At 45.2% G+C, this 26,038-nt stretch overlaps 2 protein-coding genes across 10 annotated transcripts; both read right to left on the reverse strand.

The window, feature by feature from the left end:
- Nucleotides 1-397: 397 nt before the first annotated feature.
- LOC102090610 (E3 ubiquitin-protein ligase RNF14) lies at nucleotides 398-7,278 on the reverse strand. 8 transcript variants are annotated; one of them, XR_010466049.1, is made up of 9 exons: nucleotides 7,027-7,278; nucleotides 5,833-5,992; nucleotides 5,153-5,304; nucleotides 4,275-4,799; nucleotides 3,627-3,855; nucleotides 2,780-2,952; nucleotides 2,079-2,209; nucleotides 1,766-1,939; nucleotides 398-1,332 (listed from the first exon to the last, which is right to left on the reverse strand). XR_010466049.1 is itself a non-coding variant. In XM_065029415.1 (8 exons), exons 1-8 carry the CDS (start codon nucleotides 7,261-7,263, stop codon nucleotides 1,281-1,283), a joined length of 1,662 nt encoding a protein of 553 aa, XP_064885487.1. In that variant the 5' UTR covers nucleotides 7,264-7,278; the 3' UTR covers nucleotides 398-1,280. The 8 variants fall into 8 exon arrangements, 4 of the variants coding, with proteins under 4 accessions (XP_064885487.1, XP_064885488.1, XP_021156777.2 ...); XR_010466048.1 differs by having other exon boundaries at nucleotides 5,833-5,995; XR_010466051.1 differs by having other exon boundaries at nucleotides 4,275-4,782; nucleotides 7,027-7,083.
- A 1,111-nt stretch (nucleotides 7,279-8,389) lies between these two features.
- Nucleotides 8,390-25,535, reverse strand: HSPA4 (heat shock protein family A (Hsp70) member 4). Of its 2 annotated transcripts, none has more exons than XM_005512437.3 (19): nucleotides 25,193-25,535; nucleotides 21,183-21,240; nucleotides 19,374-19,514; nucleotides 18,551-18,673; nucleotides 18,011-18,110; nucleotides 17,621-17,754; nucleotides 15,814-16,058; nucleotides 15,336-15,412; nucleotides 14,898-15,049; nucleotides 13,824-13,930; nucleotides 13,359-13,492; nucleotides 12,708-12,889; nucleotides 12,178-12,267; nucleotides 11,513-11,665; nucleotides 10,908-11,033; nucleotides 9,855-9,962; nucleotides 9,430-9,549; nucleotides 8,897-9,058; nucleotides 8,390-8,638 (listed from the first exon to the last, which is right to left on the reverse strand). In XM_005512437.3, the coding sequence occupies exons 1-19, from the start codon at nucleotides 25,297-25,299 to the stop codon at nucleotides 8,444-8,446; spliced, it is 2,514 nt and encodes an 837-aa protein (XP_005512494.1). In that variant the 5' UTR covers nucleotides 25,300-25,535; the 3' UTR covers nucleotides 8,390-8,443. The 2 variants fall into 2 exon arrangements, with proteins under 2 accessions (XP_005512494.1, XP_021156780.1); XM_021301105.2 differs by having other exon boundaries at nucleotides 11,513-11,656; nucleotides 25,193-25,447.
- Nucleotides 25,536-26,038: the final 503 nt, after the last annotated feature.

Here is a 26,038-nt window from a genome sequence, read left to right on the forward strand (position 1 = left end):
GCTCTGCCCCACACTGACCTGTGCTGCCCCAACAGACACAACCAGGACACTACTGACCGCCTTAAAGTGAATTTAGTGCACGTGAAAGGTGCAGGAAATACAATTCAAACCACACGCAACGGAACCTTTCCCTACACACTGTCCCACACCTCTCATCTTTTTAATCACAGCCAATCCCAACAGTACAGACTTTCATCCTCCGTGAGAGGAGCTAAATCAGCACTCATTTTGCCCACATATCTGAGTATAAATGTATTTACCAGCAGTCAACACTGAGCGAGAGGTGTTCACCTGGAGTGTCTCGAGATTTCCAGTTCCCAGCTATCCGTCTGGACCCTGCGAGTTGTTTTGAACACAGCACACGCAGTTGTAATTTCAAAATAAAATTTTTAGATCATTCTGCAAGTGGAAAACTTTATTAAAAAATAGTGCTTCCCTCCAGGAATTACTTTTATGCTGAAAAAACAGAGATCTTAGGGGAAACAATTTGGTTTCTGAAATAATTTGAAGTGCAAGCACAATGGAAATAAGGGATCCACTCAAGAAGGAAAACTATCAGCTCATCAAAATTCTAATATGAAGAATTAGTAAAAAATAAATTACTTAATAATCTGAGAAGACAAGGTAATTTTCAATATCTTGAAGTATTAATCTTAACTATGTATCCATGAAAGTGCATTTCAAAATCTGATCGACAACACAGAGATAAGTCAAACTGCTCCAATGTCTGGAACGTGGTTGGGCGCTCCTGCCAAAGCTCTGGGCGACACACAGAGCCCGGCGGCACAGCCAGCGGGCAGGGGCGGGGAGGATCAGCTTCCCCACCGTTGGGAAGCATCAGCGACAGAGCAACGAGCTGCTTTTCAGAGAACAGCTCAGGAAAGGCCAGAGAAGCAAAAGATACTCGAAAGGTCTGTCTCCTTGAAGGAAACTCCCCAACATTTCAGTGACTTGGGATTTGGTTTTGCTCGTTTGCTTTTGAAAAAGGGGCACTTCCTCATCATACATTTTTTCTGTACTTTTCCACTTCTGACTGGCTGTATTTGTCTTTAACACTCGATATGACTGGCAGGGGCTCCCACGGTGATCCTGACCGCAGGACGGGTAAAACGGCTGCTTTGGTTTTGGCAACAGCCTCTGAAGCGCGCGGATGCTGCAGCGCACGGCAGTTACCGTTCCTGTGCCACGTACCGGAGAGAAAAGAGAACAAACGTGACCAAAATGGAAAGCATCTGTCTCGCGTTTGTTCGGCTTTTCCTGCTCAAGAAGGCCACTGGGTTTCAATCTCCAGGTTCCAAGGGCTCACCATCAACAAGCATCATGTGAAACAACCTGCAAGACAGCCAGGGAGGTACATCGGGACATACAGAAATAACACGCGTACAAAAACCTCAATCTAAACGCGACAGAAAATACAAAAGTGGCAACATGACTGCTGGGAGAGAAGGGAATGTGAAAAAGAACGGCCAAGGTAAAAAGAAAAGAATCCAGTCAGCCACAGCCGTTCCAGCGGAACAGCCAGCGGAGGACTGAACGAACTGCTGGCCTCTGGACTGTTGCGCCCAGACACCGCGCAGCCCAGCGCCGGGCACAGCCCAGCGGAACACAGCGGTTCAGAGGCTGCTGTAACGACCGAGCGCTGACCTGCCGCCCTTCCGTCTGTCCGGCCGGCAGCTCCGCCCTGCGTCTCTCACACGCCCGCGCAGCCACGAGCTGAGCCGAGGCTGCAGCTTGCGCACCCAGAGCCGGTGTCGCGGTCACACACCTGAGCGTCCGCGAGGCACCGCGGCCCTCCGGGCTGTCTCTCGGCACAGCAGCAGGGCAGGCAGGAGCAGCCCCAGCGCGCGTCTCCAGGGTTTTAAGGAAACGTTGTGTAAAAGCCATATCCCAAATCACTCCTGGTTTTTTCTATTGTTGGTGTCAGGCCCTCCTGTGAAGTCTGAATATTTGAGAGAAGAAATTGTGTCTTAAACTGTGTAGCTAGCAATTTCAAGGCAAGAATAATCTGGGAGAGACAGTAAGAAGAAAATACAGATATCAGAGGTACGACACTAGCAGAAATGCCTGTAAATACCCACCTGTTAAAGCAGGGGGAAGCTGGGTCACTGTAGTGTGCGTAGGGGTCCTCGTCTGACAGAACACCCCTACAAGTCCAGCAGAAATTCTTCTTGCAGCTTGTACAATTCATCCTGTTGCAACCGTCTATTTTCTGGGAGGGGAAGGAAACGAGAAAGAGCATTAACACAATCTGACCATGTCAGGCTTGTCTCTAAACAAAATCAGTCCTCAAACTGCATCAACTAAGGAAAACATTCTACCCTGACTCCACCATAACACTGATCTTTTTTCACTGTATAAGAGAACTTGGTGCCAGAATCCCAGACCTGTAAATCGGTTATCATGCCAACAACCATGGCAATTAGGATTTTCCTGAACCCAGTTTTATTTCCTGGCTGTCGTCTGAAAGAGCAGCAGCCTGAAACGCACGGAAAACAAAGGGATTCATACGGATCCATATTCAACCTGGATCTTTTCGTACCGGACGCTGAACAATCCCAGCTGCTGCACTTACTCAAGTCCCTGCGCTCCAGAACCGTCACCTCCTGTCTGTGTAACAGACAGAAATGGTTCTCTAGAAATGCTTTCCTAGAAATTCACCTTTCCTGGTGAACTTGGAGGCTACAAATAAATCTTAGCTCCAGGCTAAATACAAACCTGACTTAACTTCAGTTCTGTTAAGAGTTACTCTGATTCTCCAGCATTTCCCCTCTGTATTTACCTCTATGGGGGCAGCACAGCTAGGACAGGGCTTGGAGTTGCTTTCCAGCCATTCTTTACTGTCCATCTCCTCCAGGATTTTCTGAATCACTCGTTTCCCATAGCATCGTTCCATAAGTCTTTTAGTCTTTTGATCTGCTTCTAAATAGTCTTGTCGCAAAGTCAATAATTTCTCTGGGGAATAAAACAAAGAAACAATCCAAACCCAAACCAACAAAACAAATCAGCTTTTCTAATACATTATATAAAGAAGACCAGCTAATAACAGCATAAAGTATTCTCAAAGGAAACTAACATCGTTAATTCAAAGGCAAGTAAAACATGAATATTTATAAGAAAAAGATGAGAACATTAAAAGCCCTCTGCCTCCAAAATCAACGCTTCTACAAGTTTCATCATAAAAGAGACCAGTCCATGGAGTTAGAACATATCTACCATGTAAAATAATGGAAAAACATAAATGCTGTTTCCGAACACACATTCAGTGAAGCTCTGTTACGTGACTTCAAGACCCACGGAACAGAGAAGCATCCACCTGATTCCAATCTCAGCTCTGACAAGAGAAAGTGGTGGGTTTACAGGAAAGGGTCAAAAAAGGCACATGTACAACTATTCTTCCCTTGCCATGGCCTCTCACAATTTGCCCATCAGCAGTTTGGGGACTTCCTGAGCTGGGGAGCGTCATCAAAGGAATATTTTGAATGGCCAACAACAGACCTACTGCAAATGAATCGCATTTTCACAAAGCTCACGTGGCGATGAGCTTCCTTGCTCAATCTCTGACCTTCCCTCTTTCTCACATCCCACGTAGCTGCTATTCAATGCGGTTCTGAAATGCAATGACTAACCTGCCGTGAGTCGACACGGAGAGACCCCGTGGTACGTCATTCGACAGAACGTACAGAAGGCGTAGTTGCAGCAGGAACAGATGCCAATGATGCTCTCGGGATCCTTCATGACCGGGGTCTGGCAGCCGCGGCGGGGGCAATACACCACGTCTGCCATCGTGTCCAGGGTGGACTGCAGCAGCAGGCGGTCGTACCGCGCAAACAGCTGCTCTCCAACCAGCTCCTTCACCTGGACAGAGACCAAGGGGAGATGCCGTGTCTGAAACGCTGAGCCTGCTGCCAGCGGCAAAAGCAGGGACTCAATGGCAAAGATCCCACAGCGGGGAGGAATCCACTTTAGAGTCTCCACTAGGTCATGAAAATGCTCCTGGAAATGCCATTTAACAGTGATTAATCAAATGAAAAGCACGCAGTGTGAAATGCAACAGGAATCCAGTCCGGCCTCTGGCCAAGGCCGGTGCTACTACAGTGAGCAGAGTTCTGCGCCAAGTGGTCCAGGTTTAACTAACAGAGCCCCGAGTGACTCCCGAGGAAGAACAGACCTTCCCCAGGTACACTCCTGGTGCTCAGCAGGACAAGACACACCTTGTCTGCCGTAATCACCAGCACGTTACAGAGCTCGACCGTCACCGCTCCCACGTTCGTTACCTGGCCGGGAGTGGCAACCGACGAACACTCCGAGTCGGGGCAGTTGAGACACTGGACCTGCCCGTCCCTGATCTGGATTTCGAAGTAGTCCTTCAGGCACGCTCTGCAGTACACGTGGCTGCACTCCATGAAGTACATACACTCGCTGCCCAGCTTCTCGCAGAAGCAGATACTGCACAAGAACATCTTGCTGTCAAAGCATTTCCTCCTCTGAGCCTGATCCGAGTCCAGGATTTCCCTGATCAGACTGGACAGCGACTCCACGTCCTGCACGGCTCTGGCATCGAGGATTTCTGCCCCAGCCGCGGCTGCGCACGCTGCATCCCCGCGCTGCTCAGCGTCGGGAGGGACCGGCGGCGGCCCACTCTGCCCGCTCCCTCCATGGCACATCTTGAGCTCATACGGGGAGGAAATCTGCAGATAACTCAGCGTTTCTTCCTTCAGAAACTGCATCCAGGCAAACAAGACCACGGAGCCTCGGTTCTCTTCCCATATGTTGTCCAAGTGCCTGCAAAGAGTGCTGAGCTAGAAAACAAGAACAATTCCGGGGCTCAGGACGTTCTGACGACTCGTCACTGTTTGCCTCTCCTCCCACGCTCCTCCTCAGTGCCACCTCGCATTTCAGATTCTGGAGGTGCTAGTACAGACGAGAAATACGTACAAAAATAATGCTCACAGGCGCAGCTTTCACGCCGCAGCATGGTGACCACACAACCGTAAGGAGGAAACAAAAGAAGAGCCAACAGAATGAGCATTGTGATCGTTTATGTCTTCATTTGACTTTCATCTACTGCACTAACATCCCCAGAGCACTGTCGGTTATAAACTTACCCCAGGCCACAAAAGCTCAGTTCAAGTGTCAAAACTGTTTCGCAAACCTGGGCTTGGGAGAGCCATTTTCCACGGAGCGTGAACACGGGTGGGGAGGTCGACGGGTAGTCAGGTGGGAGCTCAAAATTCAGCACAAGGGGAGGCAGAAAGCTGACGGTGTATTCGCTGCGGGGGCTCTGGAGGGTCTCTGCGGAATTGCCTGAACCAAAGACGATGGAGAAATAACAAGATAACGAAAATAATGAAATGCAGCTCCTGCTGACCGCACCCAATATCTCTTGTTTCAGGTGATACGTTTCCGGGTTTGAAGTCCAACCCTCAATAACTAAACTTCTCAGTGCAGTCATAGTTCACGGAGTGGTGTGTACATGGTGAAATCGGGAAACACCAGAACTGTGAAACACCAGATCCTCCACAAACAAAGGCCATGGAAAGACATATCCTCAAATCAAAAAAAAACCCACATGTAATAAATGAACTTAATTATTCCAAAGAAATACTATCACTCATCTCTAACTTTAAAGCTCGCTAAGGAGGTTACACACATGAGGATGAAATCACCCACCCGGACAGAAACCCAAACGGCACGGCGAGCACAGAACAGGGTCGGTCCTGCTCTGCCGCTCAGAGCTCCCACGGCGCACTAGAGCAGCAAACACCGAAGCATCTACCTGGAAATGAGCCCAGGCAAACCTCATTTTGGAATAACACAAAACGTCCAGCTCACCATTCACAGAAACGATGAAGTCTTGGGGCAGCTCCAGAAAAATCCTTGTTTCTCCCCCCTGGGCAGACTCGGATCTCTTGAACACGTCCTCATCGTAAATGCTGGCCAAAGCCAGCAGCTCGTCCTCCTGAGCTTCTCTGTCCTCTGAAGACATGGGGAGCTGCTGTGGAGTTAACACCACGCTACAACATCCACTGAATCAGCACATCCCAGCCCAGCCATTCATTTGGGCTGTTGACTCTATACTGCTACAAGACGACTTAGAAACTCGAGTAACTCACATATAACGATAGAAACAGGATAAACCATATTGACAGCTGTAGAAAATAAAAACCACCTTAACAGAACATTGGAAAATCAGAAAGCAAATTGTCTCTAAGTGTTGGAGGCTAAAGACAGTATCTCTCGCCTAGTGTTGTAAAACAAAGAAACAAACAGCTGCATTTACGACTGAAGTTACCAAGACATCAACGAGCAGCTTCAAATCCTGCGGAGGCATCTCGTGGCCGCGCTGCCGTCCAGCTCTAGAGTTGGGCAATAAAGCCCCATTTCACCAGTCCCCTGTCCACCCCAGCCGAGCAGCGCCAGTCGCAGGTGCTGGGTGCCAGCGCAGAGCTCCTGAGCGCTCCTCTGGGAACCAGAGACCAGGAGCTTTTATCGTCGTAGAAAGCACGGAAAACACCGACCTTTGCCAGCAAAGCGCACACGGTCCCGGCCCCGGAACCTCTGGGCTCTCTGCTCCCGGCAAACCAACGCCCCAAGGGATTAAAGTCCCTCAGCGCTTCCATGACGAACGCTGACAAACCTGCGCTCCCGCCCCGCACCCGCTGGTTCCCCTTTGCTCCGCTCGTGTCTCCGCAGCAGCCGCGATCGCTGCGATCCCGCCGGGCCCTGGGCCGCCCGGAGCCCGACAGGGGCCGAGTCCCGCCGGCCCCACCCGCTGCGGCCCCGCCAGCCCGGGGCTGTTCGCTGCTCAACAGCGGAGGTGGCGGCACCGCGGAAACCCCACCGCAGTGTCCGGCTCAGGCTCCCCACGCCAGCAGCGGCACCATCGTTATTTCGTTTCCAGCCACTGCCCCTCCCCGCCTCACGCCGCAGCACAGCGCGGGGAGCAGCAGCACCGCCGGCTCCCCGCTCCCCAGAGCCGGGCCGGGCCCGGCCGCACCGCCCGCCCCGACCTGCTCCCCGCCTCACCGGTGCCTTCCGCCGCGGGACGGCGAGACGAGGAACCGGGCCCGGCCCTCCCGGAACAGCCCGGCCGGCGCCGCGGCTGCGGGGATGAGGGGGCGGCGGGCGGAGCCGCGGCCCAGCCCCATCGCGCTCGCCCCGCAGCGCCCCCGGCGGCCGGGAGGACCGCAGCGCCCTGGCTCTAGAAACCGCCGCCGCGAGCCCGCCCGGACCCTTCGCTACACAGGAACCCCCGGGATGCATCTGCTCTACTTCATTAACACGGGTTTTAATTGACGTCTGTAAAGCACAGGGAAGGCATTGAAGGCTCCACGCAGGAGCTCCCTGCACACCTGCAGCAACCCCAGCCCCCACACTCACCCCAGCCCCGGCAATCAACAGCTGAGCAGCCAACCCAGGAGAATCCAGTGCATTTATTTCTTGCAATGTCTGAATGCGTGTTTCAGCTTTAGACTTTAACACATACAAATTAATGTTTGCAATTTTACTGACAATCAGTACTAGAAGCAGATCATTGCATAAAGCTTAGAGTAAAAAACGCCAAATAATCTTTTCCTAAGGGGAGGAAAAAAAGAACAAGTTGACAAAAGACCAAGCACTCCAAATGAAGGCCTCGTAGAAGTAAGCGTATCTATCCCCTTCAGAGAAAGTGAGGAATAAGTCAGAATCAACTGCTGGTGGAGGCAGCTAAAGTACAAGTATTTATTCTTTCTACAAGTAGCTAATTGAACTAGACACAGAAAGTTTACATGGTCTGAACAGCTGGCAAGTTTGCCAGGAATTTACTTTTGTGTCTAAGAGCACATTTCAGTCTGGTCTGGTCTGCAGGAGCGTACAGACGCTGCTCTACACATCAGATACATTAATCTGGTCATCCAAACCCACTGATACTAACACCCACTGCTCTGCAGACCTTGTTTAACTATGAACTGTTTGAGTGCAAACCGAACTAAAATCTAGTGTAGCATGTTAACACTAAAGCAAGGCCTAGATTAAGGCTCAGCTCCAGGAAGAGCAGCCCCCTCCCCCTTACCCTCTTGCAGTCCTTGTGGTAACGGGCACTTCACACAAACACCATTGCTGCAGCCCCCAAGAGCGTGAACAAGCACCAGAGGCTGCTGTCTCGCTACTTGAAAATAAGATTGACTCATCCTGGACATTAAAAATGAAGAATCTGCTTAGGGCTGTTTCTGTAGGTTTAATAAGAATACCAAAACTTCTAAACACAACCATACCAGCAAGAAATACTGCTTAGTGGAGTAGTAGCTACCTGCGGGTTCTGACTTGATGCATTGAGCAAACCTCTCCAGAAGTTGCTAGGAGTACTGTGGTATTCATCTGCTTCAGTTTGTATTCAGAACATACAAAGTTGACAACTTAAAGCTTTATTGTAGTTTGCAATAGTATAAACAAGTGCTGGAATTCAGTCAATGTCCATTTCTGGAAGCTTCTTGTCGGGGGTGGCAGCAGCACCCTGCCCGGCAGCCTGGGCCGCGCTCTCGGCGTCCCCCTGCCCCTCGGCGGGGCCGTTGGGTTCCGGCGCTTTCTGCTCCTCCTTGGGCAGTTCAACTTTGGGTTTGGGTTTTGTGACTATGGGATTACAAATACTCGTCAATTCCTAGAAAGCACAGAAAGAGAGCACCGTAAGAAATGGTTTTACCTACTTCAGTCCCTTGCTCCAATAAACCTCTGCCACGCACAGCGAGATAGATGTTCAAGCTGAGGGCTGGTGGCCCCCGAGTCACTTAGCAGATTCACATCCACTCACTCTCCCACTCCCGATTTCTTACCTCAGAGTCTTCCTCTGAGCACACACAATTAGACCCAGAACCAGAAAGACCAGTGGAAATACAGTAAATTACACAGAAAGACTTACTTTAGTTTTAGCTTGTATATCTTTAGCTTTTACAACTGGGTCCAAAGTAAGACTCCTCTTGTTTTGAAGATTAAGTTTATTGTTCATCCACTCCATGGCCTCATTTGCACTCTTCTCCACTTTCGCTACATCTGCTTCATCTAGATGGTCATACTGTTCATCCTGAAACAGCCAAATTAGTAGTACTGTGAAAATATTTGTTGTGAACATGTAAACCACACGCTTATTTCTTCAAATTTTTTGGTTTCCAACTACTAGAAAGACCACTTGGCCAGAAGGCTGTTCTAGTCAGCAGAGCAACTAAGCTGATCACCCTCAGGTCTGTAAGCAGAGAACAGACGTTCCACTGCTGCCAGCATTTTCCCTCCATGAGATCAACACTTGAGTAAAAAAGACTCAGATTTTCAAGCCAACATCCACTCCTGAGAATATGGGAAATATCAGGAACTCAGAAGCCAGGAGGTTGCACCAGCATTTTGTTTAAAGGAGCTTCCTTTAAATTCAGAAAAGATCTGTCCCACTTCCTTGCATACCTTTGCTTTGAATGCATGAACGGTTTTCATATACTGTTGAATTTGTTTCCCTAATTCCTCAAATGCTTTTGGTCTTTCCTCCGATTCTTGAAATCTCGCCTGAATGGGCTGACCCAGAGTCTGAAACAAAGTACAACGGTTATGAACAAACACACAGCATCACAATATGATCCTGCAGGGTTTGACAGGACAGACGGTTCTGAACTCCTTGGAACTTTTCCTCTTTCCTCCACGTCCAGACTGAGTGTCCCTCGACCCTGCACCATTGCTGGTCTACTGGAGATCTGCTCCTCGTACACTTCAGCACTGAACTAAGTTGTTTGGTACCAGTACTAATCTCCCAACCAGCCAGAACAAACAGCGCCCCGCTTGGACAAAGGTCTCTAGAGTCAGTAAACTCCAATGGGAATGCGAGAGCCACGTACCTTCAATTCTGTCAGTTTATCAATGTAAATTTGTTTGGGTTGGTCTTCACCATCTTCATAAAGCCAATTTTCTGTATCTTCCAATTTCAGTGTGAAACTATTTCGGTCCTGAAGCAATCCATACAAAATACATGAGATAATTCTGTTAGATGGCAAATGGTATTAAATGATACTTCGAACCTTTTTGGAATGTCTGAAACTACCCTATTTTAGTGAAAAATCAGAGATATTCTTCAGTATGGCTTTGAGGTGGAAACCAGGTCTAAGAACCATCCACGACACCCACAGTTTAGATCAATACTGTCACATAAAAGCCTGTTTCTCCCCCCCTTTTTTTTCCTTCACATTTTCACCATCACTGTGCAAGCAAGTCTGAGAACAGAGGGAACCTTCTCTTTAGCAAAGGTGTGATGGATCTTGCCTGACTGGTCCCATTTTAGCTGTGAGCTGGGTATCCAGGCCCTGCACACACCTCGCTGGCAAGGCTCCGGTCATAGTAAATGGGGATCTAGCGGAGTTCAGTGATTCATCTGACTAATGAAGTCATCTAACTTAGAATTATATTAATTACACACCAAGCTCTATTAGTACAGCAGGGAAAGCTTATTACTAAGAGATTTTTAGACAACCTGTTCAGACACAGGTGCCTGCATTTAGTCAGACTAATCCCACCTATTATGTTCCTAGATAGGGTTGTTCTTCGATTTTCTTTTTTTAAACCTTAAACTATTCCTATATACTGAAAAAGAGCCAAACCAGAATAGGTTGCCTTAAAATGATCATGCAAGTGCTCCTACTGTTTCAGTCTGAAAGCACATGCTCTGATAATATCTTAATTGCTGCAACTGTTTTGGAAAAGAACACAATATATCCTGGGTACCATCTGCTTGTACTCAGGCCACACGTAGAAGGTTAAAACCCTTTTCTCCAAATTTAATGTCTGAAAACATACTTTAAGTAAACACAGTATCTGACACAGGTCAAAGGTTACTAAAATACAACTGTTCATTGTAACAAAATATATTAGAAGACAGTCAAGCTAGCAATACTTACATCTTCACTAACAAATTTCTCATAAATACTGCAGAGTTTGTCTCTCATTTCATACACATACTCTTCCACTGCATTCTTGGCATCATTCCGCTCCTTCTCCAACTTATCCTGCATTATCATTTTACCCTGTGAACAAGTTGTCCAATTAGTTGGCTGAACGACTAGTTATTTAACATTTACTGCCAGGACACCTTGCAAGCAAAGCCTTGGCTAAAGACTTGGGAATATTGTGGTTTACAGAACTGCTCTAAACACAGCACATGGATAAAAACTAACTTTGGTTCAGGTGGGATACCCACTGCAGTACAGAACAACCTCACTCCAGCCGAGGGGCCCTCGCCATGGTGGCAGCACCATCAAGCACGTGGAGGTCACCCTGTGAACCCGCTTTCCTGCAGACCTGCTCTTCAGCAGTTACTGCGTTCACTTAACAGGAACAATGCATTCTGGCTCCATGAGGCACTGTTAATCACCTCAGAAAAACTGCACACGTTTTTCTTTTCATCTTTCCTTGACTGCCCTTGACCATTACCCATGTTTAATGAACAGCAAATCTTTCGTAGATCAACTAGTCCAGTTTTTAGCTTGGGCAAGTACGAGTTTACCTCATTCTCAATGAATAAGTTCAGCATATCTTTCCCAATCTGCCACACCAGCTGGTTCTCGATGGGAAGGTCCACTGTAGTTGTCTTCACTTTGGCCTTCTTGGCTTGAGGTGGCTGATCCACTTTCTTGTCTTTTGAGTCACCCTGAGAAGTCTCCATCAAAGAAATACATTCCAAGTTAAAACGGCCTCACCAGTCAATTCAGTCGAGTACTCAAGAGTCATAACAAAGTATTACTGAGTTAGCGCACCCCAACATCAGGACTACATACTGTCATTCGGACACATCAGCTGCTCAAGTCAGAGACAATGCAACTACTGACCTTTTCTGGGCACACTGACTACATCCCCAGGGGAGATGGTGCTTGTGGTGGAACACTTACACTTTTCTAGAATTTAAGTTACTGAAAACTAAATTATTTCTTCCATAAACAGGAGAGTTCACACATTTTATAAGTACTAGATCACTTGGCAGGTCTGCAATTATCCATGTCTTTTATGTATCTCTAAAGCTCTAGTCACAATACAGACTACCAACATATTCAGATCAAAGTTGCGCTTGCAGAGCAATGACAACGGCAGCAGACACGCTCACACACTGCAGATTCTCATGAATCTTCCAGAAGCATCCTGTAAGGAAACAGAAACCTCAGATGTTCATATTACCTCCATTTCTTCCAACTCTGCCTTATTTTCAGGTTGGACCTGCTGCTGTTCTTCAGTCTTTTGCTGCTCTTCCTGGTCTACTTGCATCTTCTGAAATTCATAAACAGATCCAACGTGACATATTAAAGAACATATAATACAGATCATTTCTTCAGTTCCTAGGCTGATCACTTCACTAACACCTAGTGTTCTTTAGGCAAAAGAAGCAATGGCTGGACCCAATGATCTCAAGGGTCTCTTCCAACCAAAATGATTCTATAATAGTGAAAACTGAAGGAGAGTCTCAGGACAGAAACTAAGCTTTTAGTCTGCTTAGGCAAGCCACAGCTCACTCCTAGCACCATTAAGCACTTCACCTATATCTCACAATCATGGTTTCAAACCTGTCACTGGCATGACCTACTTCAATTAGTACTTAATCACACCTTCATATTTTAGTTGTTGGACACATCTACTAAATCCTTACAAGTCTTAGAACCTTAATCACAAACGCAGTTTTCTCCGCAGCTAAGAGCAATGTCATCTATTACCTCCTCCTCTTTTGCATGCTGATCTGTCTCCATAGGCTCTTCATTCTCATCAGATTTATGAACCTCCACCAAAGATGCACTTGAAACACTGAAGATACCGTGGATATTTACTCTGACTTTGACTTTCACTTTTGAACTGGATCCATCTGTCTGAGGAGTGACCTTCTGAACCAAGAAGTGAGCTAAACAATCCCAGAGAGAAAAACATACCATTTGATTAACTTAATCACTGAATATAAAGTAAAACCTGACTGTTGCTGACAACAGATCACCTCAATGTGCTCAGAGGATAACAAATCCTACTCAAGTACAACAATTCAGTGTTTTAGTCAGCAATACCAGGATCCACAGCTATTAGAAATCCTCTACGATATGCTGTAAAAGCCGGCACTACTTATATCATAGTAAAAGACCACACAATTCTGAGTGTGCTCCTTTCAGGTTTGCTCCAGCATCCGGATGCTCTTTATTCAGCCTATTTATCCATAAGCCTCATGTCACTCCACTAATCTTAGTGAGGATCCCATGACTTTGGAAACCTGTCCCTACAGCATTTGAAGTAGGTTGCACTTTCCACACTATAATTAGACAGAAGTCCTGAAACATCTACAAGGCTATTAATAAAGCTTAAAGATACAGAATGGTCTCAACCTATAGCAGGATCCGGGTAAGGTAACTCCTTGGGAGAACTGTAGTACGCCTCAAGAGTAAAAGGTTCCTTTCTGTAGAAGGTGAGGACCTTCGAAAATGGAGCAGCATGGTTCTTGGGAAAGACCTCACAGTCACTGCAGGAGAAAACAGAGTATTTGTTCAGGATGTGGTATAATGCACCTGATAAAGTTAAAATTTTTCTAGATACTCTCATACCTTAACGAAAAGCTTGTTACAGAAGTGGCAAGAGTCTCCTACCCTTTTAGGTTAAAAAAAGACCAATAGCCACATAGGAAGTGCTTAAACTACCACCCAATCTTGGTTTTGTTTTCTACTATCATCAACTTCAGAAAAAAGTATCCATTTGAATTGCTAAATGGGCACTGTTCTAAATGTGTTGTTACTCAATTGTCATCAGTTAGTTTTAAGCCGTATGTAATCATGCAAGACAACTGAACTCTTTACCTCAACCCTTCCTCCGCTGGTGAATTCCATCGTAAAGAAATAGGATACGGTATCAAATCTGTGATAGAGAATTCTCTCACTTTGAAAGCCGGGGATAAAATAGCACACTGAAAGAGCACAAGAACCATATTACAAACATTCAGACTTCAGGTGATAGCCGTTTAATTCAGCAAGTAGCTATTTCTGCTGCTTTATGGGCAGATTTACTCTAGGTTAAAGGAGACTAATACTGATGGACTTGGGCCCTGCATGATAAGCACTGGACGCTCATATGTACCCTTCCTTTTCAGGAAGCTGGCATCACCTGTTCATGCTGAAAATGGAAATGCACAAGTTTTAGTTCAGACTCATCACATTGTTTGGATTGCTATGCTTAGGCTACTGATTTGTTTTTAGTGCCAAGATAAATCAGAAAGCCTCAATTAAAGTTACTTTCCAGACTGACACAGTACCAGGTTGTGTGTGTACTCTTCTGAAGCAGATCCCAATAGCTAGTTTGTACCTCTGATGGAACAGAACACATTAAACATCAGAAGAGAAAAATGAGGTGATCAGAGGAAAATTAAGGTGCATTCAAGAGACAGCAGCACTAGTAACTCCAGCCATTCACCAGCAACTGGTTCCAGCTCAGGACAGACTTCCAGCAGCAAGAACCCAAGCTTTCATTCCCATCCACGTTATTAAGCAATTGTCATTTCACAGCTTTATCAACAGTGCTGTAAAGATTATTCCCCCCCCCCCCCCCCCGCCCCCGCCTTCATTATTAACCCAGGCCCCAAGCGGAGCCTGGAGCAGACAACATCATCACATGAGCTTTATCAGCCCCCAGTGCAGGCACAGAAGCAGAGCACACGTTTCACTTCAACAAGCTACACTGATCCACTGGTTTGGCTTAAACAGCACAAAGGAATCACTTCAAGCTGCTGTTCTCATCTTTCCAACCACTCTCCTGGCTTACTGAAATCCATTCTGGGATACACACAGAGCATCTTTCATGCTACCTGTGGACTCTGGCTCACGTATTTATGGATTTCAATCAAAACACTCACAGCTAAGACAAACAGCACTTCCTACCTGCAGCGCACAACCTCGTGCCACAGCCTCATCTGCATTCAAAGTTGTGCTGACTTCTTTGCCAAAAAATTTACTGATCTTCTCTTTTACAGCAGGGATTCTTGTGGCACCACCAACTATCTCTACGGCGTAAATATCCTCCTTCTTTAACTCTAGAAAGGAGTCAGACAACAGTTTTTATAGATTAAATACTTGTTTTACATGAATACTCTGACACTGTAAACTACAAGTTTGACTAGACCACCCATTATTTTAAGCTTGTTCTCTAAGTAATAATTTCAGATCTTAGCTTGCGTGAAAGAGGTTTAAAGCTCGTAACTGCTAAGCAAGAAATTGTTAGCTATGCTAGATCCACGTGTCCAAGTTTTGTCAACACCCCAAGGAGGCCGGTTAGGGATCTCTCCCCCAGAGCAGACGGCAGAACGCCTTCACACTTACTGGCCTGCTCCAGCACGCTGCGAAGGGGCGGCTCTACTCTTGCCAGGAGTCCATCGCACATCTCTAAGAATTTGCCTCTGTTGAGAGAAGTCAACAATAAAGCCATACAGCACACCATGGGCAAGTCAATACCGCACGTACAATGGAATGCCCAACCTGAAAGAACGCTATTTCAACTATGTATTGCAAGGCTTTCTCTCTCCCCAGTCCTAGTTTTATACTTCAGTATATTCTCCCAGGCAAACTTGGTCTTAACAACCCAGGCACACCTGCAACATTCAGAGCCCTTCCTCCCAACCCAACGTCACTGACCAGTCTCCACACATTCTCATTCTGAGCAGCACCCATGCACATGCTGTTCTCGCACTTCCCATCGCCCTCCAGTCCTAAGAACTGGTGCTTTACACCAAGCTTCTTTATTGATTAAGGCAACTTGAAAGAAGAAACACTCTAAAGCTTTGTAAAGTATAAACATTACCTGTTCATTGTTCCAGAGACATCTATATCATTCATGAAGCATTCTATGTTCATCGGGAGATCAGAGGCATTAGCACTCATCAGCTTTTTCAGCTTTTCACACTCCTGGTACAGCCTCAGCAACGCACGAATCTTTGACTTTATGTCTAGTTTATACTTCTTCCCAAATTCTTCGCAGAAGTATTCCACCAACATCTCGTCGAACTTCCTGCCTCCAAGTGTGGTGTCAAATGCTGTAGCAAGGACCTGAAAGAAATTGAACTCTTCAGTAATAACACGATTTGTCATTACTTCAGTGAAGCCAATCAAGCTATTTTCTTACATTTCGGGGCAACCTAAGTAGCAATCACTAACACCTGATAGTTTATGTGGATTGCGACTGCAGTAACAACCAGACATCCTAAGGTTTTTTTTAAAGCCTACCAAATCTAAACCATGATCATCCTATGCCTTTTGTAGCCAGCAATGCTGCTGGAGAAAGAACCACCATTACCACAAACAAATTCTGGCAGCTACACAAATCTCAGACCTCTTGGTGAATGGTATTCGCACAAGAATTGCCATGTGTACACACAGCAGTTACAAGCTTCAAGGAAAGAAAAAAGTCACCTGCTATGTCTAATGCTAAAAAGCAGCCGTGGGCACCCAGCCTTCCTCTGATAAGGAGGCAACTTTTGGAAGAAATTTAGGAAGATGGGGCAGGGCTTAGCAACACAATCTGTTCAGTAACTGGTACTGCAAACAGCCCAAAGTTTCCAAACTCTGCTCAGCCACTGTCAGTTTGAATCATATCCGTGTTTAATATTTGATGCCTCCTAAGGGTGAACATGCTTACACCAAGCTAAAAATAAAACATGGAGAATAAATGTTATTAACTCTTGCAAATAGGTGCTTGTTTTTGATGAAGGAATTCTCTGCAAAGAACATCTGTAGCCTATCCACCTCAGCTGATTCTGCTCTTTATATATACTAGCAGCTTAATTTTTTTTTAGGAATAGAAATCAGTAACTATTCTCAATACACACTCAGACAACGTTTGGTCTCTGAACTGTTTGAACTGCCCTGCTGTCCCGCCCTCCACTCCATACTCAAAAAGCATCCCTTCAGTACCTCTATTGATTCAAAGTTCAAAAGACAAACCTGAGAGAAACAAAAAGCAGACCGCACTTCCTCACAAGAGGAAACAACTACAACAAAACTCGTGTTTTCAGAACTCTTGCCTTCATTTCACTACCCTATGCTTTAGAATTTGTGTTTGTTTCTCTATTGTTTAAGAAAAAGTTACTGGAACTGCAAAAATCCAGACTGTAGTCTTAAAAGAGTCAACTAAGGCATGTTAGTATTTGCTGGAAGACAGTGATGCTTCAGCAGCTTACACTTACTAGTAACTGCAACTTGCTTAGCTTGCATTTGCAGCCTTAAGTAATTCCGAATGTTTTTATTCCCTTGCATGAGCACCACAGTAAGTGTTATAAAGATGACTGTCACTCAGACCATCCTAGGGATTCCCGTTTTAATGGCAGATCTCATGACTGAACTAGAGTGGGTTTTGAAGGCAGCATCCACTCAGATATGCTAATTTCTGAACAAATAATTCATTCCAGGGCTTTTCTGCTCTGCCAAAGTCTGCTGATTAAGGCAAAAGCTCAAAAGCTCTCTAGTTCCTTGCCCTACTTTTAACTCCAGACAAAGCATGATTTTCAGAATACGCACTGAGCTGTCTGGGCAAGCTTGCCTGTCACAGGCCCTGTATCTACTGATGAATATTTCTACTGGCAATTCAAATGGATGCATAACAGATTGTTTACCTTCAGTTTTCCTTTGTTGAATGCACAAACAGAAACTTGATACGCAGAATGCCCCATATCCACAAACACAACATTCCGTGGCTTCTCTTCCAAGGCAGGCAGGTCTTGCTTATAGATTCCATATGCAAGGGCAACTACACAGAAACAAGAGCCAAAGAGCATAGTCAGGGCATAAATAAATGGTACGTCAGTAAACAGCATTAGCATTTCATGCTACAGAAATTGGTACCTCATTAAACAAAATTCCCAGTGCTAAAGGAACATGACAGAACATTAAACAGTATTAGCCCCTCCTAGCAGCTGCATTAAAACGGGATCAAGGACAGATTAAAAGCCCTTTCATTCAACAAAACTACAACACTAAATGAGGGAGAGAAAGGAAGTTGTTACCTGCAGTGGTTTCATTGATTAGTCTCAGACAGTTGAGACCAGCAATCTGCGTAGCATCCATCACAGATCTCCTTTCTGCATCCGTGTAGAAACAAGGAACCTGCAAGAAGATCAGGCAGTATAAACATCTAGAAGAGTCATCTGTACCTAAGAGTCACAGAAGGTGTGCAGAGTCAGTACAGAGCACAGCCCAGGTATCCTTCAATTGCCACGGTCATTTCCGATGCAGTGGAGAAAAAGCAAAGAAAACACTGCAGGAAGACTAAGTTACTGCAGTGAACCTTTTTGCATTCCCTCTCACAAGCCACTCATTTTAGGAGCAAAAAACTAGAAACAGGTATCAAATATTATTTATCCTGCTAATTAGCAGCAATTTAAGACATTTTACCATTAATGAAGTCCGTCCACTGGAAATAAGAGAAATATTCAAACAGAAGAGACAAATACCTGAATATTTAAGCTTAACAGGCAATTTCATGATGCAACCTTTTCAGTACATGATACCAACCAAACATGTAAAACTTACTATCATGTACTTACAGAAACAACACAGTCAACTACAGGCTTCTTAAGCGCATTCTCAGCAGTCTCTTTTAATTTGGTAAGAAGCATTCCTGTCACCTGTTCAATTGTAAAGTTTCTTTCTTCTTCCATATACATGGCCTTCAAATAAAAATTGTGTACACACGGATTATACTACAGTAAAAAGCATGCGCTACAAGCATAAGAACACATGCAAGAAACAGTCTTTACCAAAAATCAAGCTCAAAATCACCCTTCTCTCCAATAGCCCAGCTTGTGCATGTCAAGCACAAGCAGATAATCACAAACCCTGGAATGCACATTTAAGAACTCTCATCCACAAAGCTGCTCTGGACAGGTATTTTTTTAATCCCGATTGCAAGGCAATGCCTAGGATGCCCTCCTCCCTGCTCTTTTGGAGTAACTTAAACAGTTATTGCTCAAATAAGGTGTTCAGTCACTGTTGAAATAGACCGATTTTCACCATTTCATCTGAATTACAACTAAGCTGACATCTCTCACCCTTGTGACATCTGCACAGCAGCTAAATAAGTACATTAGTCAAGCAGCTGCCTTCCAAATTCACTATGGAGTGAAGGCAAAATGCAGTACTAAACAGTGTGTGTGGGACTCGCTTTGCAAAGCAGAGAAATTGTGTAACTGTAAAATCAGTCTCACCCAACACCTGCAGAGACCATCTGCACTATTAGCCTTTATTCCCTATTGCAGACTTGCCATTCACAAGAGAACAGAAACTACAACAAGCAGATTCAAAAGGAAGAGATAAAAGGAAACTTATCAGTTTCCTCCTCTGGCTCTGTCTCAAATATGCCAGGCTTACCTTGATGCCAGTTGAGCCTGTTGGCAGCTGGACAAGTTCATAGGCAAGGCTTGCTTTTTCAGCTTGAACAAAGGGATCTGAGAATGCACGACCATGAAATCTTTTAAAACTTTGTACTGTATTCTTTGCATTTGAAATAACCTAGAGGAAAAGAAATCTTTAATACAACGTGTCAGGGGAACACCTGAATTTCAAACAGAAGACTGCGTTTTGTTCTCTCACCAGAATTTTTTGTCATTTCTATCTTAAGAGAGTCAAGGCAGTTGCTAGAAGGCAACTTCCCTCCAATTGCTCAGGTAACCTACAGGAATTTGAAATTTAAAATAAAATGTATGGTAGAAAACTGAGCCAAGATTTTATCAAAAATTGACTAAAATGGCACTCAACTTTTATAGTGTATGTGTAGGACACTCTTTAAACACATTAGCAAGTGTCTTTCCCATTTACCTGTCTACTACCATCCTACCTTTCTATTGCGTTGCAGCCAGTCATTCTGCAAACATAACAAACTGGTATAAACTCCATTTCAGGCTGACCACATGCATGGGACAGTCAACGCGTGGGTATTCGCAAAACAGCTCCAGGACCTTGTTGTGAAGCTTTAAAAAGTCAGGAGGGCCCCAAGCTGATTCTGCCCACTTGATTGAACTGCCTTTTATCAATAGCAGACACCAGTGCAAATGGAGAAGTGAAAATTCATGATAGCTGTTTTCATGTAGGGTTTTCACTGGTTTAATTCCCTTGTTTACATTAGAGCAAGACACATACTGCAAAAATACAGCGAGTGACAATCCAGACAAGCACTGTACCATCCAACATTTACTTGTCATTCAGTTTCAAGTCAAGTGCCTATTTCAGAAGTAACCTGGGTTTGATTTGCTGTAAGTTTAGTTTCTGCAGGACATACCTCATCTCTACTGGATCTCTGTATCAATGAATTTCTTTAAGCTAAGCAGACACTCAATTCCAGAAAAAACATCTGTATTTAGTTCTAGTACAGTTCTTCTGGTCTTGAATAACATGGTTGTGTCCAGTCAATTTTGTATTCTAGATAATGAATCTTCACACATCTCTAGGTATTTTAGGCTAAGAAAAACCAAGTGTTTGAGTAGTCACTTCCTGTAGAAGACTTCGAAAAAAATCATGTTTTATAGCGGTTTTATGGCAACACAAGATACGATACAGCAGGACCCAACTGTCACGAGCAGGACAAATCAGCTGAACTTCTCAGTCCCCAAATCTTATTTACCTACCTACAGCAACAGAAATTCCAAGTATGAGCAAGAATGCCCAAGACAGATATTCATGTTGTAATTTAACCACAAAGACTCCAGAAAGCTATATATATATTTACATTCAAATACATCCCCTCTCTGTCAAAACTATAGACTTAACGGAACTCTATAGATTGTCGTCACATAATTAAAAGCTATCGTAATGCACATGAACTGGCACAAGCCAAGAGAGGATGAAATGCTACTGCTTAGCTCTAAAATTCACATTCTCAACCCCAAAATAAAAAGTATTTATCAGAATCTCTTAAGAGGCAAAGGTTGCTTGGTTTCTGTGGGTTTTGGTTTGGCTTTTTACACTTCACCCCGTGCAAGGATCAACCCTTAGATTCCTATCCAAGATGACAAAGCAGCATTACATTCCGAACAGCTGAATTAAGCTCAGCTGTTCATTACAGCTACAGAAACAGTGGGACACCAGCTCAGAGACATTAGTAAGCTTCAGTGATACAAAAATACATTGTGTTGATCTGATTTTTGTCTAATAAAGTTGCTTTTACCCAAACTATATACCCACCTGGCTTTTAGCTGCAGCGCCAATCGAGCGATTCTTGGGTCCAAAGGATATACATGATCTATAACGAGAAGATTTCCAGTTAGTATGTGATTGGCAGAACCACACTGCATATCTTTTTGTTAAAAAGGGTTGATAAAACTAATTAGAACAGAGATACTTTAGGCAACATTTAGTCCATTAAGGAAGCTGGTCACTCACTGCAATATATGCACGGCATGTTCTGTGAATTCTGGAAGGAAACAAGCAATGTAAGTTAAAACAGCAACGTTCTTCCCTGCAGAGCAGCACTGAAACCAGACTTGTTCATGCTGCTTCAAGTTTCACATCTAAGTAATAACTGGCTAGACACTATCTCAATAATTACCCATGTATCTAAGCCACTCAAAGTTAAGTTGTTCACTAATAATACAGGAAACAGTCAACTGCTCTGAAGAAATCCACAAGGTAAATCAGATATTAAAATCTTTGTCTGTACCAAATGCTAACCAAACTTTTCAGTTTTAAAGCAAACTCCTCAAGTGCAGGAAGACAAAACCTGCAGAGACACAGGAGTGTTTCAGTTTCATCTGTACTCAATGGAATAACTACAGAAATAAGAAACATACTTCACTCCAAACCACTTTATGACAGCTTGCAGTACTGAATAAGCTAGAATGAAAAAAAAAAATCCTCCGTTTTGGAGAGACTCCTAGTCCTATTAAGCCTCTTGGTTTACATATTTAACAAACTGTAGAAGCCCTAGCAAAATTAAATCCAGTGCGCTAATCCAAGGTTCCTTGTACCACTGAGGTAAATCTACTGGGGAAAGAAGCTGCTATTATTCAAGCAGATATCTACTGTTCACACAACATCCTAACAGTGTGATTCAGCTGCTCTCCATGCAGCAGGTCAAGAAAGCGCTTTCCAGCAGGGTTATACCATGGGCTGCCACAACAAACTGATTCCAGCTCAGCCTAAGGTTTAGAATTGGTCTTCCAAACCACAACTGTCAAAACCATAATTGACAACTAGAGTGATATAATTGCATTGGTTTTATATCTTCCTCCAATAACTTCACAAGTGAAACAAGGCCCACCCTAAAGCATCCAGTGCAACAGCATTCACTTGGTGAATGAAACGGGCCTAAGGCCCCTACTGAGGGAAGAGGAGCTGCAGAGCACACAGCTAAAAATCTAATGAGCCTTGAGCTGGAAGCTAGTTATTAATTTACTCTGGTCTCCAGAAAGGAAGTAAGACACCAACATGAATTGTTTATTTTCTCCTAGACAAAAAACAAAACAAATCACCCACTACACACACAAAACCCCCAAAACAAACAAACAAAAACCAACTACTTCACTGCTAAATTCACAAGCCATCATATCAGTGCCCAATGACCACAAATCCACTAACTTAGACTAGAGAATCATTTCAACCTGCCAGTCTGTCTCAAGAGAGCCATCCAGCACAGTAATCAAAAATCCAGGCCTCTGTATCACACACTGGGAACAAACCCCCGACAGGCACATACTCTTCTCAAACACACTTGCCCCTGCTCAGCTGTACCAACAGGCAAGAGGGCTGTACCAACAGGCAAGAGGGCTGTACCAGCTCCGCTCCTTCCCCTCCTCCGGAGTTCAGCCTTGCTCCCAGCTCAGCCTTGGGGAGCCACCCAGGGACCCAGTGCAGAGGCAAGGTAAGCTGGCAAGAGGGAAAGAAGGGACCACTTTCAGCCAGTCTCATTCCCCAGATCAGTTCACCATCAGAACCAGGGTTAACTCATTAAATACAGATTATACTAGTACACAATTTTACAGGCAGTTGAATAACTAACCATGGCATTTTAAGTAGAAACACATAATCACAGTGAAGGTCATCAGAGTTCTAATGAAGCAATTTAAGCAGAGCTCTGAACTTTGCTAATGCACCCACAGACACTACTTCACCCTCAGCCTCCCACTCACTCCCACATCCCCAGAAGACACCCCTGGCCCCACTCAGCACTGAAAACCAGCACTAGATCCATAACACCAGTTATAACTACCCCTAATCCCAGTCCCTTCATCCTCATGGAGATAGTGAAACTCCCCCCCCCCCGATTTTTGCTACCTTTCTCTAATCCATTTTAGGAATACCATATTCAAAGACAAATGTGTTTTGTGCTGCTTTTGGATATACAAGTTCAAATTTCATAGTATTCTGGAAGAGTTCAAGAAGAGAGCTGAACACAGATTCAGTGACAGGATCTGTGCCACTGAGCCAGGTATCGTGTTCACGATACCTTTACTAATACAAATGATTACAATAACACATCTGCTAATCCTTCCCAAAAGCTGGATGTCATCGTAGAAAACATTAACTGATGTTTAACCCTGAGCTTGAGTAGATTCCTGAGGAGACCTGTCCCTACACCTCGCATGTCCCCCCAGAGCTCCCTGTAAAGAAATGCCAAGCACTGACTTCTTCAACCAGGATTTTCTGTTTCCAAGACAGGCATTGAAAAGTCATTGAAAATTTCTTTTCATAGATGTGTTTGCTTACAGAATGGTTTTCTGCATTCCCTCAGAACAGTACTTGGAGATTAAGTCCTGTTAAAAACTCTATCATTTTCATTATGCTCATTTTTTCCAATTTCACTTCAGCTTTTCATAAGCTTCATAAGCCTTTCCTGAAAGATGCATTGTGTCAGATATTTTAAACTGCTCGTCTCCTTCGGTGACTGATATTTGTGTTCATATCTCAAACATACATAAGCAGAACCACAGCTCCCCAAGGGCCAGATGCCGAGAGCGCTTCGGCACTTTGAAATACTTCATATTAAACATTTTCTTAGTACATATAACCTTTAAACTTCCATATTATAGAGAATGCCAAAGAGACTAGTCCTTCCTATGGTGCATGTATTAAATGAAAAGTTTCCTTCTTTTTTTATTCATTGCTTAGAGACAGGCAAACAGAGCTGAAGTATTGTCTAATGACAACCCAACACTTGATACAGTGGTCTCACCAAGACAGTTCTTAATTTTACTATCTGCTTAAAATAAAGCTGTACTACAACAAAGACTAAGCTGCAGAAAAACTCTTAAGCCAGCTTTCCAAAAAGTTCCCCTCCAGGTTTGCTGTACAGCAAGTTCCTTTTCCACCTTTATTTTGCAGTTCAATCTGAGAAAAGGTTTATCCCAGTTCTCTCTCTCCTTCTTAGCAAGTTTCTTATTAAAAATAGGCATTGCACACTCTTCTTGAGAAACGTGTTGGGAGGCTGATTTATGTAAGCAGATTTAGAATATGTTATACACACTGCAAAGTGTAACGTGCTTCAAGAGCAAGTCCACCAGCACACGGCACTGGAGCTGGTCCCCTTCCAGGAACACGGACGCCTGAGCCGCGCTGCCTGTCCACGCTGCGCTTCCCCATCCCAGCAACTTCTCAATCTGGTGGCTGCTTTCAAGTGAGAGTTTGAAAGACCCAACACTCAAAACAAGGGCGATTTTTTTGAGAACCTCGGCTGGACAAAGAAACACAGAGACTGAAGGAAAGACTACTAAGGAGCTTTTCTAATCTGTGACCCAGGGGAAGCAACAGGCTCACAGAGCTCAGCACAGCATCCAGGTCCAGCTACACTGGGGAAACTGGCCTCATAATGCAGGAGAACATGCAGGGATCCAATTAGATATATAGAAGTTAAGCTTCGGGACTTCCAGCGGTGAAAGGTACGGTTGCCTTTTTTTTTTTTTAACATATATTCACAGACCCTATGTTTTTAATCACACAAGCCTTTCCTCAAGGAGCACAAGCTAGTCATACTACACAAAAAGGAAAGGAGCAGAGAGTCATCCGGAACACCTCTCCGCGTTCCTCACCCGATACCGGTCCTCTTCTTTAAGCACTTATTTAACAAGCCCGCTTCTCCCGGCCCGTCTGGCGGGGAGGAGCGCAGGACACCCCCCAGCCCCCGCTCGCTTCCCGCCCCGGTACCGCGGGCAGGGCCGGGCCCCGCGGGCGCCCTCAGCCGCCGCCTCAGCCCCACTCACGGCGTGCTGCGGTCGCTGTACTCGTTAGCGATGGTCTCGATACCGCCGGCGCGGGCCACGGCCACGTAACAACTCTGAAAGCCCAGGTCGATGCCCACCACCGACATCGCTGCGACGAGGGGAAGGAGCTGAGGCGCCTGTGGAGCGGCCGCTCGGCCCGTTTAAATGCGCGGCGGGCGCTGCCTCCGCGGGGCGGGGGAACTTCTCGAAAGATCCCGTCGAGCCGGCGCCGAGCGCAGCTCTGAGGGAAGGGGGGAGATCTCGCGAGATGATCGCCGGGCGCTGCGGCGCAGGCGCGGGACCGCGCAAGGGGCGGGGCTGCTGGTGGCCACACCCCCTCCGCGGGAGACTGCCCCCCCCGACCCTTTTTCTGGGCAAAAACTTCAGTGTTTGGCCAATTCAAGAGGCGCAGCCTTGGTGGCCCGATCATGGCTCTTCCAAAATGTCATCTTTTTCTGCTTTAACAACCTCAAGTACCAAAACAATCAATGGAAGCCTTGTTGATGTCGCTCCGTATGCAGCCGAAGTGACAGCACCCAGGGGAGCCCCCAGGGCTCAAACATGAGTGGGCCAAGTGACCCAGCCTGTGTTCGGGTTGTTTCTGAACTACACGAGAAAACGCAAAGCTGTGTTCATAGTTCCATAGTCTGAGAGTCTGGTTAACAGACAGTTTGGTTCCAGCTATGCTGCCAATGAAATTCAGCATGTGATTGCCGAACTGTGACTCCCTAATCAGCGCATAAAAATTTAATATTAGTCTATCTTTAGGGCTTGGGGCACTATCACTGTGTTAGGGATTTGTACAGATAAATTGTGTTTTCCAGGGCAGCGTTTTCTGATTGTGCT

Source organism: Columba livia, chromosome 14 (assembly GCF_036013475.1).
Source record: "Columba livia isolate bColLiv1 breed racing homer chromosome 14, bColLiv1.pat.W.v2, whole genome shotgun sequence".
Lineage (NCBI taxonomy): Eukaryota > Metazoa > Chordata > Aves > Columbiformes > Columbidae > Columba > Columba livia.